Consider the following 16,095-nt stretch of genomic DNA (forward strand, 5'->3'; position numbering starts at 1 on the left):
ACAGATGGGGAAACTAAGGCTGAGGAGTTAAGAGACTTGCCCAGGGTCAGACAACTAGCAGGTATCTGAGGATGGATTTGAATTCAGGCCGTCCTGACTCTAGGCTGAGGACTGTGTCTGCTGCTCCACCTAGATGCTCTGTGATGAGATGGGGGGGTGGTTCTGGAGTGGGTGTGGGGGGGCTCCAATTATTATCGGCACCTCCTTCCCCTTCATCTTTTCTTCTTTTTCTTTTTTGGCCTATGTTATTTTGTGTCTCCCTTTCGACAGGGCTGTGGCAAAGAATGGGGTCCAGGACCCTGCAGGCCTTGTGGATCTCCTTAGGGGATGTGGGACTCAAGAGATGCCCAGAGAAGAGTATCTCCATGCAGAGGCACGTTGAGACTCCGGCTTCTAGCCTCTGGTCCTTCCAGGGGCATCCGTGGCTGGCCTACGGCATCTGATGGGAGAGAAGCCTGAGATACAAGGAGACCCTGGAGCCCGGATACCTGGGTTGTGGTTGAGTCTTCTCAGTTTGGGCTTTAATTTCCTGGTCTCCTCTTTGAAGGCGAGATCAGTGGTCCTCTCTGAACTCCAGACTCTTTTAATCTCCCCCCTGCCCCTAGTTATGATGATCACTTTTCTTGTACAGGTGTCACTGTGATGGGAACGGGGAGGAACTTCTTTGTCCAAACTGGGAAGGTGGAACATTACAACGCTTTTTCTTCTGACAGCAAACAATAATAATAATGATAGCCGACATTTACATAGCGCCCCCTATGTGCCAGGTACTTGACAATTATGATGTCATTTAATCCTCACAATAACCCTGGGAGGTAGGTGCTATTCTTACCCCCATTTACAGATGGGGAAACTGAGGCAGACACAATCACAAAGCCAGTAAGTGTCAAAGGCCAGATTTGAACTCAGATCTTCCTGACTCCAGGCCCAGTATACTGCACCACCCATCTGCTCCAAGAACAAAGCAAGGTAGTAACTAGGACTCGCAAGGAGCAAAGGTAAAGCTTGCTTTATATCCGAAAGGGTTTTTAGAAATTAGCTGTTTTTTCAGTTGTGTCCAACTTTTTGTGACCCCATTTGGGGTTTTCTTGGTGGAGATGCTGGACTGGTCTGCCATTTGCTTCTCCAGCTCATTTTACAGATGAGGAAACTGAGGGAAACAGGGTGAAGTGACTTGTCCAGGGTCATATAGTCAGTAAGTGTCAGAGGCTGGATTCGAACTTACAAAGATGAGTCTTCCTGACTCCAGACTCCAAATTAACTGCTGTGTAAAGGTGATTACTGATTGTGACTTTAAAGGTTGCAAGCTTATCTGAAAGAGTCTATTACTTTGTATTTAAGTTTCAACATTTAAGTTTATGATATGTTTCTTTTTCTTTTCTCTATTCTGTATTTGAGTTCTGGTGTTTGAGCTTAAAATTTAAAAAAAAAATGTTTAAAAAAAAGAGTCTGCCTTCCAAAAGTGGAGAGATTTGTATGTATGAACAAAGATTTAAAACAAACAAATCAACCCTGCACTGACCAGCAGAACAGAGCTGGAGAGAAACGAGGGAATTCAGATAATTATAAAGGTATACAGGGAATGCTAGGGAAGGCAGTGGATAGAGTGCCAGGCCTGGAGTGAGGAGGATCTGAGTTCAAACCACATACCCAGCATCCTCGCCAAGAAAACCCCCAATGGGGTCACAATTTAGAGTTGGACACAACTCAGCAACAACAAAGGAAACAGATGGGTTTATACAGGTTCACAAGAGCTAGCCAGCCTGCTGAAGTGGAGGGAGCGATCGCCTAGGAGATTCAGGCAGAGCCGGGTTGGAATGCCACATCTGACATTTACTAGCTGTGTGGCCCAAGGCTGAGTTCTTAAATCCTCAGAGCCTCGGCCAGTCCACTCAGCAGCTAAGGGGATTGTCAGAGGCCCGTTCACTTCAGAACAGTTGTTTGGGGAAACAGGACCAGGGCTTGTGGCCATCTGACGTTGTCCTCTCCAGAACTGACAGCTCATCTGAGAAAAGTATGGAAAATGCCTCGTAGTCACAGACTCACTTGAACAGGGCTGTCTTACGATTGTGGGGTTCTTCCCCCTTCTCTTGCTTGGGGAACTATTTAGAGAAAATGGACCATCTCCATAGCCACCGATGGGAAACTGGTGAATACTGACTCGGTTTATTTGTCAGGGTGGAAGAGTGGACATAGCCCTGGTCTCAGAGTCAGGAAGACCCTGGGTTCAAATCCCGCCTCACACAATTACTAGCTGTGTGAGTCACTTTAACTCTCTGAGCCTCAGTTTCTCCCTCTGTAAATGTCATCTTGTAGATCAGTAAGACAGTAAGAAGTCTTCGCTTGAAAGCAGTGAGTTACCAAACCAGCTCTGCCTACAGTTCCACATTATAATTTAACTTACAATGGAAAGCACTGATTTCAAGATGATTAAATAGTGTTCGACCCTATCTTCTCTATTAGCTGAAATGTATTTGCTGAATTGGACTTGACGACCTCCAAGGTTCCTTCTGGCTTGGGCTCGTTCAGTCATTTTTCAGACATGTCTGACTCTCCGTGACCCCATTTGAGGTTTTCTTGGCAGAGATACTGGAGTGGTTTGCCATTTCCTTCTCCACCCCATTTTACAGATGAGGAAACTGAGGCAAACAGAGTGAAGTGATTTGTCCAGTGTCACACAGCTAGTAAGTGTCTGAAGTCATATTTGAACTCAAGTTGAAGCTTCCTCACTCCAGGCCTGGCACTCTATGCAATATGGCGCCACCTAGTGTCCCAATTACGAAATTATGATCTTGGCTCCGTATACCGAGAGGAACACTTTATTTTAGCAGGCTTGCTAAATTAGAACAGATTGTGTTGGGAATTATTGATAATGGGGACTATGCAGATGCATAACCAAAGTGAAACTGTCCGTGGGCCACTGGCTGGCTGTTTTCTGAGTCCTCAGAGGAAGGGTGGCTCCGAATGGCACATGGGAATTCCTAATTGGTCACTGGTAACTCTTAAAGAGAAGAGATATTATACTGATGCAGCCCCCAAAGACGATGGAACTTTTCTGATAACGCCTTCTTTGCTTTCTTTCCCTGATGGAGGGATGAAGGACAGTTCTATTGGGGCTCTGGAGAGTGAGTGGGAGTATATATTGTATGAATGGTGAGGTCTGGAAGAAACTGGGCACGATACAATGATGTATCTCTGGGGGAACCAGGGATGAAGGGAACAAGCATCCTTAACTCCAAAGGGGAAGGTGAGAGATGTAGCTGACTAAGGTTGGGACCCCAGTGTGTGCCAACGGGACCCTGCTTCTGGAGCCCTATGTTGAAGTGCCTTCAAAGGTTCTTTTGTGGACATGTCCACAGATGAACAGTAGTGGGGAGATAGATGGGAAAGGTTACCAAAGACCTCTTCCCCCTAAAATTAGCTGGGCTCAACCCTCAAAATGTTTTTTTTCTAGCCCTCTCATATACATATGCAATCAATTAAAGGGGGGACGATGAGCTTGAGCCTACTAACCCCAAGGAATGATGTTTGAATGGTGGGGACTCACGATTTGGGGATTTATATATTTCCAGCCATCCAGCCACTGAGAGGCAGTTGTGGCCAAAGGAGATACAGAACTGACTGGAAGAGCCAGGAAGACCTCAGTTCAAATCCTGCCTCTGACACACTTGCTCTGTGACCCGAGACAAATTACTGAACAATGTTCCAGGTAATTCTGCAAGACCCATTTCAGAGAAGATGCAGCTCCCTACCAGTGAAATCACAGGTCTATCCCTATCCACCCAGCTGCTGTTATAAGATGAACTTGGCACCCTATTGGTGTGTGTGGGGGGGTCTCTGGGCCCAGGTGTAATTTTTTTTAACATTGCCCTCCTTCCATTTTTGACTTGGAAGACTCAATTGTCACAAGCTGCTTCTGTTCTAGACAGGCCCCTTCCTTAGCACCCCTACCCTGGGCCTTTCTGGAATCTTCTAGGCTGGATTAAAATGAGTAGGGGCCCTGCTAACCCTTCTCCAGCATCTCCCTGTCTGTGACACCAGAGATGGGGAGCAGATTAGCTGTATGCCTGAGCCAGGACCCGCCCCTCCCTATAAAATCTATGAAGTGCTGAGCCGTCCTCATATGGGGATGACACAGGACTCAAGCATCCCTTTCATTGAACTAGAACAAACAAAAAGAGTTTGGTATAACTCAGAGATACCAAGTCCAGAAGGTGGCTGGCTACTCAGAGAACCATTGCTGATTGCCTTACCCTTGGTCCCCAGGCGCCAAGACTGGGAACTGGCCCTGGTCGTAACCTTCGTATCCCTTGCTTTCCATTCTCCTCCCTAGAGTGTCCTCAATTGTCCCTGTCAATTAAGTTATCCTGAACTCCAGCTAGACATTGTCTTTGTGTGAGTTAAAACATGCCCTTAATAAAGTCTTCTTGCTTTCAGCATCACTGGTTGGTCTGATTCTTTGGTGAAAGCTAAGCGGATTCAATAGGCTGGGAGTTACCTCCATTCATGGGTGGGGACTAATCCTCTGAGGCTTCTTCCAAGTATGAGATACTACCATTACTTGAAGCTACTCAGGGCCGCAGCGTGGGTTAGTGAAAAGAGCCCTCGTCCTGGAGTCAGAAGAGTTCTGCCCCTGACACTCACTGCCAACCTGTGCGACCTTAGGCAAGTCACTTAACCACCTTGGGCCTCAATTTGCTCATCTAAGAACACACAAATCCCCCTTGCAGCTCCAGGATGAGGATCCTATGTTCCTAAAGCCCATATAAAAGTCAATTTTTTGTTATTATTTTTGTTATTTGCCATTGAGCAGCCAGATTCCATGGTGGATAACGTGCTCAAGTCAGGAAGACTTGAGTTCAAATTAGGTTTCAGACTCCTAACTAGCTATGCGGCCCTGGACGAGTCATTTAATTTCTATCCTCTGCCTCAGTTACTGCATCTGTAAAACGGGGGTGGTAATAACATCTACCTCCCGGGGTGAGATGATCTTTGTAAAATGTTTTACACCTTAAAATGCGATATGTCAGCTGTGATAACGATGATGAGTATATGTGACACATCACAATGTGATAAGCCGTGGTATCATCATCAGAATTATCATTACTTCAATGACCCCCCATGCTGGGATCTAGGTCCATCACCCTCCAATCTGACAAATGAGATGAATGTGCCATTTGAGGCTCGCTACAAATCAGCCCCTGCTTCCATTTCCTCTGGGGTTTGACGCCCCGTTGACCCACACGTCCCAAATGTCCAGCACCACAAAACCAGACCCACTTCCCAGATGCATTTTTCTACTTGAAGCCAGCTGTTCAGGCTTGTGGGACAGTGTCGCCCAAATGCCGTGCTGGTCTCAGTCCTGCACTGCCCATCAGTGTTGCTGGGTCTCGATCTCATTCTCCTTTCAGTCTCACTGGACCCAGAGCTATTGCTTGGAAGAGAACTTGGACACCAGCTCTGGCTGTCCTGTAGCATCCTCAAGTCAGGCTGAAGCAACTGAGTCAATTCTGCTTGACAGCACTGGAGACCAGAGATGTCCAACACTCAGCGAGGGGACTCGTGACACTCCCCGGTGTGAGCCCAAACCAAATTCAAATGAAATTGGGAAATATTTAACGAAACAAAGCCAAATATAACAGGACATAAAGAATGCCAATATATGGTTTTCTGAGTCAATATGAGGCCCGCAGGGATCCACTTCTATTTGGGTTGGATGCCACTGGATGAGACCATTAATGGGTGCCATTAATGCTGGTGAGACTGTTGTAGTCAACCAGAAATATTCAATGCAAACGGAAGACTTGGGAATCCTTCAGTCTTATGCCCATTTTACTAATGAGGGAACTGAGGAAATACTAGTCATTTTCATGTCCAAAGGTAATACCAAAATTAATCAGTAGACTCCCAGTAGCTTTGGGAATTGCTAGGTATTAATCTAATTTTACAGGTGAGGAAATTGAGGGGAAAACATAGCCTATATATAATTTAAGAGTCATTTTAGTTACTGAGGAAAGAAGGAAAATGAATGGTTTCCTAGTAGACTTGGGAAAATGAATTGGACATAACTAATTAACCAGAATTAATGAATGGAGATTCCCGAAAGAGTGATGAACATTTTATGTGGCAACCTAGAGGACCTTATCTGGAACAACATGGAAAGTGTCTAGCTAGATAGCTAAGTGGAATATTAGACTTGGAAGACCCGAGTTCGAATCCAACCTCAGACTCACTAGCTGTGTGACCTTGGGGAAGTCACTGAACCTCTGTCTCAGTTTCCTCATCTGAAAAATGGGGATCTATTATAATAGCATGTGCCTCTCAGGACTGCTGTAAAGATAAAATGAGCTATTTGTAAAGTACTTTTCAAACCTACATAATGAATATTGAATATAATCTGAAGAGCTGTCCTGGTGGTAGCTATCATGGGTCAGTTGCCCTTCTTAGGTCCCTCCCTAATCGAGGTAAATGACTGGCTTACACACTGACCACACGGGTGCCTCAGGTTTGGGGGGCATGGTGCTGCTGCCTTAGCCACACTGCCTGCCTCCCCAGTGATAAATATTCTGGGCAATCTGATCGCTCAGTTCAGAGACCTTTCTCATTGCCCACAGGATACGTGCTTAAATTGTTCTTCCTCCAGTGACCAAATGGTACCCGTGGTTACTGTCACCAATCGATCATTCAGCAACTAGATTAGGTTCATAAGATCATAGCTTTAGAACTAGAAAGGAATTTGGAGGTCACCAAGTCCAACCCCTTCATTTTACAGAGAAGGAAACTGAGTCTGCCCAGGGAGGTGAACTTAGTTGAAGGTCAAGGTCATACAGGTACTAAGTCAGACCCTAGATTGAGAGCTAGAAGGAATCTTGGCAACCATCTGGTCCAACCATTTCATTTACAGATTAGAAATCTGATGCCTACGTTCGTCTTGTACACATCTAGTTATTTACATGTTGTCTCCCCCATTAGATTATAAGCTCCCCAAGGGCAGGGACTATTTTTGCCTTTGTATGCCCTCTGCTTAGCAAACAGTAAGTGCTTAATAAATGACAGGCTCTAATGTTACCTTCCATCTGTATCTATCTCATACGTACAGTTATCTGCATATCGTTTCCCCCATTAGACTGTGAGCTCCTTTTGCCTTTCTTTGTATCCCCAGTGTCTAGCACAGAGCAAGCGCTTAATAAATGCTTGTTGATTGGTTGACAAAGTGATGCCAACACTAGCACCACCTAGCCTTGAGAGGGGAGGGGAGGGAGGCGCAGGTGCAAATCCCTTAGCGCAATGAGGATGACAGCAATACGCAGTGTGGTCATTATCACTAGGAATGATTCTTACAAATAGGTAACAACAGAACTTTGCAAAGTAACCGAATTCCAAGCAGCCAATGTTTGCTCTTGTCCACATTCTCCTGTCACTAATGGTTTCTGTGTAGGTGCCTGCCTGCTCTTCCCCTTGCAGTCGGGGTTCTCAGTGTCACTTACTTTCGAGTTCACTAATCAGCTGGTTATTGTGCAGCTTAACCGCTCGGTGCTGCTCCACCTGATCTTCCAGCTCAAAGATGGTCTCCTTCATGTCCTTGATCTCAGCGTCACTCTCCGAGGCTTTCTCTTGCAATTGCAAGCTGGTCCGACTCAGCTGCTCAGCCTGCCGGTCACAGACCTCTTTTAGGTAACCACATTCTTTCTCCACCTAGAAGAAAAAGGAAGTCTCCTATTAATCCCAAAGGCAAAAAGTTCCCAGATACCCTTGCAGCAGAGATACCAAGAAGGAAGCGACATTCTTGAATCTGGAAGGGGCACTTTTGTATTATTTTCATCCGTTTTGCACATATCTTTCCAGGCTTATTATACACTTCTTCTTCTCCACGTACTTTACAAATCTAGGCCAGACTTGTTCCTCCTTCATGATATCCTATCTCTTGCCTCAGGGCCTTTGCCCAGGCTGTCCCTTATGCCTGGAATGCCCTCTCTCATCACCTCTGTCTTTTAGAATTCCTTGCTTCCTTTAAAGATCAGCTTGAAGCTTCTCTTGATGAGCTCAACTACTTGACACCTTCAAGAAACTATCCCCTACTCACCTGGCTTATGTTTTCTATGCACTTATGTTTATGTTGTTTTTCCCCAAAAGAATGTCAGCAGTACCTTCTGGCACCTAAGAGTAACTAGCAACACTTCCATATCACTTCAGGTTTGCAAAACCCTTTATGCATACAGTAGGAACTTAATAAATGCTTCTTGATGGACTGGCTGATTGCCAGGGTGCACAGCTGGGGGTGGCCTGGGCCTCCATCTGTTTGTTAGCTGGCCCTTAGGGGAAAGATGGGCTGGGGAACCCTCAGAACATCCCTTCCTCAGTCAGATCTCCACAGACAGAAATATAAGTTATCAAAATAAATGCAAGAAAAGAGCCTTGAACGCTGTCAGCAAATCCACAGGGAGTAACACTGACTGCTTTTCCATCCCCTTTCGGATGGGCAGCGGGGGTCTTCCTGATGGCCAGCAGCTCTAAAGATTGGAGCCTGGATGCTGAGTCTTCCACTAGGGGGCGCCCATATGCCAAAGACTGCAGGATTGAGAGTTGTGAGGGACCTTTGGATAATCTCCCCATTTAACAGAGAGGAAACTGAGACTGAGAGAAGATATGAAATGACTTGCCCAAGGTCACACAGGGAGTAAGCCACAGAGCTGGGAATAGGAGTCCAGGTCCTCAACATTCTTGTGTCTACACCACAACACCCCACCTTCTCTGGAGCCGCACTGCATCCCCCACTGGACGGACCTTTGCCAGGCTCTGGAGTTGGGAAGACCCGAGTTCGAATCCCACATCAGGCCCTTGTGTGCTGTGTGATTTTGGGCAACTCACTTAACCTCTCTCCACCTCAGTTTACTCCACTGTAAAATGGGGATCATAATAGCACCTACTTCATGGAGACTAACCACAGTTAGAGAAGGCTTGAAGAGAGATCATCTCCCTGTCTTTATAGGATTAAAGATCTAGAGACCTGGAAAGGATCCCCAGTGAGGTCTTCTGGTCTAAGCCCCTCTTTTCATGGCAGCATTTAATGATAATGGCTGCCATTTCTACAGTACTTTAAGGTTTGCAAAGGGCTTTACAAATGTCCTCACCACAATCCTAGGAGGTAGGCACTATTATTATCTCAATTTTATAAAAGGGGAAACTGAGGCAGACAGCAGTTAAGTGACTTGCCCAGGGGCATACAGCGACCAAGGCTCTGAGGCAGGATTTAAACTCAGGTTTTCCCACCTCCAGATCTGACACTATTCACTCACTGTGCTATGCAGCTGCCTCATTTGACAGATGAAGAAACTGAGGCACACAGCCTTATGACAGACTTAAAAGGAAAAACAAACCGTGCATTATCGTCACAATTTTGTGTCCCAACCTTCTTTTCCTTTTCTACTTTGTAAATGGAAATGCTCTTTCTGATTGGTGTTTAAATTTGGAATAAAAACAAAAATTTTAAATAGCGAGATGGTAAAGGAGCCAGAATTTAAACCCAAGGCCTCTGGATCCAGTCAAACTCCCTCATTCCTCAAAAGATGAGGAAATGTAAGCTTGGGAAGGGTAGTACATTGCCAGAGGTATGCTGATGTTAAAAAGCAGAACTAAACGTCTGACCCAGGTCCTTGGCCTCCAAATCCTGTGCTCTTTCTGCTCCTCCAGGAGATTACTAAGCTTGTGTGTAAAGTAAGAGTAAATTCAGGGTAAGTTCGGAGGGACTGTGGAGCTCCCCTGTGAGGCGAGTGTCTGATGGAGGACTGTGTGACCTCCCCTCTGACTGCCCAGAGGTCTTGCTCTCACTGACTTCCTGCTTCCTGGCTGGGCTTCAGATGCACCAGGCTGCTGGCAATATACAGTGTGGCTGTATTTTTAAAATTCATCTTTCCTGAAACTGGAGTGCATTGGATGAGTGGGCCTTTTAGTCTGCACTGTCCAGGTAGGTAAATGACTGGAGAGCTGACAAAGAGACGGGGGCTGGGAGAAATGGGGAGAGGGGAGCCAGACTGCAGAGAAGGAAAAAGGCTTTTTAAACCACAGATCCACGACAGAGAATCCCTTTGCAATTCTCCAAGACCACAATGCATTCAGAATCCAAAAATGTAGCAGAAGACAGAAAAGACTGCAGAGTTGACATAAGGATGGGGCTGTGTGGATCGGTGAAAGGGGCCATGGAGGACCCCAGGGTGTGGGGTCAGGATCTGAGTTCTGGCACTGACTGCCGCTCTCTGGGCAGCAGAAACCTCAAGCATGAGACCCGGAATTCACGTGGACCTCTGAAGGCATGGAGTCCAAGTGCCCATTATACAGATGGGGAAACTAAGGCCCAGGGAGGAGAAGGGATTTGCCCAATGACTGTCCAAGGTGGAGTTTGGACCCAGAGCTAATCGTCTCTCTGTTAGGCTAGACTAAAAATTAACTGGAAATGGAATAACCTAATTCTCAAGATGATCCTATAGAAGCCATCGATAATTTCATTAAAGGTAATGACAATGAGACAATATGCCAAAATCTGTGGGATGTAGCCAGGCCATATGCAGGGGGAAATTTATATCACTGTTGCCTCAGTTTCCTCTTCTGTAAAGTGTGTGTGTGGGAAAGGACTAGAGCTCCTTCTAGCTCTAAGCCTATGATATTCAGATCCTTCTGTCTCTTAATTCAATTTAACCACCACTTTAAAATATTTATTCATGTATAGGTATATATGTATACAAATATATGCATATATGTATGTGTGCATATATAAAGGTTGTATATATATATTATACATGCATATTATATTATATCACATCATATTATCGTATTCTATTTTATATTTTATTTTACCCTACCTTTATTTCCAGATCTATTCTTTCCTTCTCTCCTCCCCAGAAATCTATCCTTTGTATGGAACAAGGAATATAGAAGGGGGGGATCAGTTGGAGTGACACTAGCTGACACATGGCACTCCAGAGCTTTACTTTAGAAGGGTCCTCAGAGAATGTCTAGTCCTACATCTCCTCCTCCACAGATGAGGAAACTTCGGCACAGGGGAAATGGGCCTACTCAAGTTCCCAGAAACATTAAGCATAACAGGTGAGTTCCTCTTCAAGGAAGGGAGAAAGCTTGCATTTTCCCATCTCCTCTTCAGAGCCAAGCTCATTTAATTAAGCACCTACTATGCAGCAGGCACTGTGATGGGCCCTGGGGACACAAATAAAAAGCAGTGCCTGTCCTCCAGAAGCTCATATTCTACTCCAGCTGACACCTCCCTCCCCCCACCCCCCAGGGAAGCCTTATAAAGCACAGGGAGTAGTAACATCCAGTTTACAGACTCCCTAGGATGTGGTGAACAATCTGCTGTATTCACTGAGGGAGTTTCCCCCAGATCTCTCTCCCAGCCCTGGGAGGCCTGGGCTTCCTGGAAGCTACTGACATTCCTTTAGCAGTCAAAGGTAATTACTTCAAAAGGAGGAAAACGCATCTGCTGAGCTGGAGGTTTGTTAAAATTTCAAAATGCTGGAGGTCAAGGTATGAAGAAATGGCTAATGAGTGACTGCATATAAAATCTCCAGATGTTGGCCAGCCCTACTCTCCAGAAAGGGCCTGGCTGGGCTCAAATGAGGCTCTGGTCCCTTACAGAGTGAGCCCTCTGGCTACAGATTCAATAGGAGACTAGATGGGGCCGTGGACGCCCAGAGCGAATCAGGCTGTTTTCTCCAGGATTCTAGGGAGGTTACTTCACTGCACAAGTCGAGAAAGAGCATTTATATTGATTTTTTAAAATATCCTGCTGTCTTGGGGAGAGGCAGAGCAGAATGGGGGTGGGGTGAGGAGGGGGACATGCTAGATTTGGAGTCAAAGGACCTGGGTTTAAACCCTCACTGTGCCCCTGGGCCTCAGTTTCCTCATCTGTAAAATTAGAGGGCCAGATAGGATGGCCTCTGAGGTCTCTTCTGGCTCCAGATCTGTGTTCCCTGGATCTGTAAAATAAAGATCTCATCCTCAATCATTCTCACACTCTCTCTTTCTCTCTCCCCCCTCCCTCCCTCTTTCTTTCTCTTCCTTTCTTCCTTCCTTCCTTCCTTCCTTCCTTCCTCTCTCTCTCTCTCTCTTTCTCTCTCCCCCCTCCCTCCTTCTTTTTTTCTCTTCCTTTCTTCCTTCCTTCCTTCCTTCCTTCCTTCCTTCCTTCCTTCCTCTCTCTCTCTCTCTCTCTCCCCCCCATCCCCCTCCCTTCCCGCTCTTTCTTTCTCTTCTCCCCCATCTCTCTCCTTCCCCCTCCCTCATTCTCTCTCTGTCTCTGTCTCTCTCTCGATGTGAGATTGGCAAAGCATAAAAGGTTTGGGGCAGATTGAATGCTCTCTTTCCTCCTGGGTCAAAGAGTGTGTGCATGAGCTAGGTGCCAGCAGAATATATGGTCCTGCTGAGGCCGGCCAGGGGAAGGAGCTCCAAGAGAATCCTGCAGTCTTTCTTAGAGGAGGCCAATCTCCAGGCGCTGCAGTAAAAGTCAGGCTGGGCTTCATTTGTCATCTGCAGCTTCCAAAGCTTCCCAGCCAACAGGGTTTTAAGGCCCTCTGGGGCTTTTCTTCTCACTGCACTCCAGCCACCTACTTCAACAGCTAACACATCTGGATTCCCTAAATCTTGTGACTCCTGGGGTGCCTCATGGCCCCGTGCTTTTCCTCCTCACCAGATTCTTCCCTTCTTTTTCCCATAGCCCCTTCCTCCATCAGCAGCTGGGGCTGAGGGATGATGCTCTCCCAACAGAGGGGGAGCAGAATCACTGCAGAGGCCTGGGCCTTGTTTGAAGCTTGATCCCTGGCTCAATCTAGCATTCAGGGAAGAGGTTTTTCATCTTTCCTGTCTCCTGGACCCCTTGGCAACCACTCTGGTGAAGCCTATGGACCCCTTCTCAGAATCATGTTTAAATGCACAAGATAAAATACATAGGACTTCACATTGAAATACACTGATATCTATTCTATACAACCAACAACAAATTGATGGATCCTAGGAATCAGGATAGACCTGAGTTCAAATAGTGCCTTGGCTACTTACTAGTTGTGTGACCCAGGGCACACCCACTTAACCTCTGTCTGCCTTAGTTTTCCCCATCTGTAAAATGGGAATCCAACTAGAACCTACCTCCCAGGTCTGCTATGAGGCTCAAATGAGAAAATATTTGGAAAGTGCTTCCCAGTGCCTGGCACATAGTAGGGGCTTAATAAGTATGTGTTTCCTTCCTTTCTTTCTGCACATCCAGCATTCTTTCCATAGCAGAATGAAAGGTCAAAGGTTAAGGAGGATCATATTTCTCAGTGTTCTAAGAAACTCTCTAAGATACAGAGAAGGTGCCAACTTGCACTGGTGGTGGGTGTTTTCTAATCTGGGAGTTCGGTTTAAAGTCCTTGAGATCCCAGGTCCAGTCCCATAAGGTAGAGGCACCAGCACAAGGCCTCTGACCCCTGTCTGTGTCTGGGACCCCTTACCAACCTGGGGAGCCTACGGACCCTTCTCTAGAACCATGTTTTTCAACCCATGTAATCAAATCCACTGAACTACAAAGCAAATTAATTATACTGAAATAGTTGGAGAAATAGTTTGAAAGAACAAACAAGTTCCCGGGCCCCAAGTTAAGAGCCCCTCCCCTCCTTCTCTAGCAGCTTGGGGGATCAGGGAACGTAGAATGTGTATATGGCGCTTCCCAAGCCTTAAAACTCCATGCCAATCTCTGCTGTTACCAGGGGGAGAAAAGCTGGCCATGGCAATAGGTCTGCAACATTAGCTTTGCATGGAAAAGAAGGCACAAAAATCAGGTCTGATGGCTTGAAAATCAGAAGTGGGGATTCCCCCCCCAAATCCTGGCCCCCAATAACCTAGTCACTGAACAAAGACACTGCAAAGAAACTTGGCAAGCATCTTTTCATCTACTGTTCAGTCCTAAAAAGGGGCCTGTTCCTTTCACAGGATGAAGCAAATGCATGCTAATGCTCTGGTGTTGGGAAGATGTCAAAGAAACAAAGCATCCTGGGAAGCTTTCCCCCTGGCCTTTTCTTGTCTTACTTAAGAGTGTTTCCGTTGTGTTCTCCAGATTGGGGTGGGGGAGGGAGGTGCAATCCCAAGCTTCTCCTGCCTCTCTGATGATCTGCCAGGTGGAGTCAGGGGAGGAAGTGGAGACTGGATCCAGCAAAGGGAGTTGGGGCTCTGAGGAGTGGGCAGCAATAGTCTCGCCTCTCTAAAGTTGAGTTCTTTTTTTTTTTTTGGATGGGGGAAGGCAAGGCAATTGGGGTTAAGTGACTAGCCCAAGGTGAGTTCTTTTGCTCCTATTGTGGTACAGGAGGTTTGAAGGGAGGGGACCCAGGTCCAGATCCCACCTTCACACCTCACTACCCAAACGACTTTGGATAAGTCACTTAACTTTCTGGGCTCAGTTTCCCCATTTGTAAAATCAGGAATGGAGAAGGAAATGGCAAGCCACCCCAATATCTTTGCCAAGAAAACCCCAAATGGGGTCACAAAAAGTCAGACATGATTTGAACAACTGAACAAGAAAATGAGGGAGCTAGGGGATACAGTAGGGTCAGGAAGACCTGAGTTCAAATCTATCCTCAATGGCTCACCAGCTGTGTGACCCCGGGCAAGTCTCTCTATGCTTGAGTTTCCTCCTCTGTAATATGAGGATAATAAGAGCACCTACCTCGTGAGGCGGTTGTGAGATACCACCCCATAAAGTGTTTGCAAACCTTAAGGCACACCTTTTATCTTTTTGAAAATCATAAGAGCTAGCATGTATATAGGGCTTAACCACGTAGGTCCTAGTTGAGGGAATCAGTGTTACATCTCGGTAGGAGTAGAGCGGGCAGGCTTTCCCAGAGCATCATCGAGCAGACATGCTGGCCTAGGCTTTGAAAAGCATATGATGAAAAAAGAAAATAAAAAGAAACAGAAAAAGGAAAAGAAAAAGAAAGGAAAGGGTGCCTCCCCCTTCCCCCTGCTTCTTTGCAGAGGTGGGGGGCCACAGGTGCAGAAGGCTGCATACGATGTCAGGCTGTTTTCACCTTAGTTTGCTAAACTGTTTTTCTCCTTCTTTTTAAAAACTTCTTTATTCTGAGGTTTGGCTCACTGGGAGGTCTATACTAGGAATCACACCAAGGGGGAAGGGGAAGGAGAGACAACGGGAAACACAGGTGATAAAAAAAATCAACAAAAATTATTTGAAAAGAAAGAACCACAGAAAGGAAGCTTTTTCAACAAGGTGGAAGGAAGGCACCATGTTTGATGTCGTTGGCCCGGCCAGTGATTTCAATGGCATGAAAGGAGCTCCCTCCACCTACACCTCAACCTCAGGGAGAAGCCGGGCACAGAGAGGAGGCTCAGAGACCAGCAGGGCATGTCAGAGGCAGGATTTGAACCTGGGGCTTCCTGACTGGGAGGTTGGCTCCCGTCCCACTCCATCACCCCGCCTCTGGCACCCGGCTTGGACGACATAAGAGGATGTTAAATTTGCACTCAATGGAGGATTTTTTGCTTTCAAAAGACTATTTGAATGACTAGGTTTTTGGCCACAGACACTACGTGTTTCTTTTTCTTTCTGGTGATAATAATACAATTGTATAACAACAATGGCTGACATTTATATAGTGCTTACCCTGTTCTAGGCTCTGGGAGGGAGGTACTATTTTTATCCCCATTTCACAGATGAGAAAACAGGCAAATAGAGGATTTTTGTTAATTTTTTTTTCCATTTTGTTTTGTTTTTAACTGACTTGCCCAGGGTTGCACAGCTCTGACTCCAGTCTTCCTGACTACAGGCCTGATGCCACAATGCTACATCCACCTTGATACCTACCTGGCCCTACACTGTCTGAAAGTTTCAGGTGTTTCCCAAATTGAAAATGTTTTTGCATGTCTTGTCTCATGCGACGTGAACACGCAAGTCAGTATTTCTGGAGTGGGAATTCCTTCTACCCCACTCAGGACTAGGACTTCACAGATAAGTCCTAGGGGGTTTGCTTGAAGGTCAGAGGTTTTAAGTGACTCACCCAGGGTCACACAGCTAGTTAAGTGACGAGATCTGATGGTGGCTCTGCA

General features: G+C 46.2%; 1 protein-coding gene across 3 annotated transcripts in view; it reads right to left on the minus strand.

Moving 5' to 3' along the window:
* The window catches only part of SPECC1 (sperm antigen with calponin homology and coiled-coil domains 1), a 354,946-nt gene that overhangs the window by 140,232 nt on the left and 198,619 nt on the right, over positions 1-16,095 (minus strand). For all 3 annotated transcript variants that reach the window (XM_036767683.1, XM_036767682.1, XM_036767684.1), the window contains one exon: positions 7,488-7,695. In XM_036767683.1, coding sequence (XP_036623578.1) covers positions 7,488-7,695 — 208 coding nt within the window. The remainder of the gene's footprint in view (positions 1-7,487; positions 7,696-16,095) is intronic.

Source organism: Trichosurus vulpecula, chromosome 7 (genome assembly GCF_011100635.1).
Source record: "Trichosurus vulpecula isolate mTriVul1 chromosome 7, mTriVul1.pri, whole genome shotgun sequence".
NCBI lineage: Eukaryota > Metazoa > Chordata > Mammalia > Diprotodontia > Phalangeridae > Trichosurus > Trichosurus vulpecula.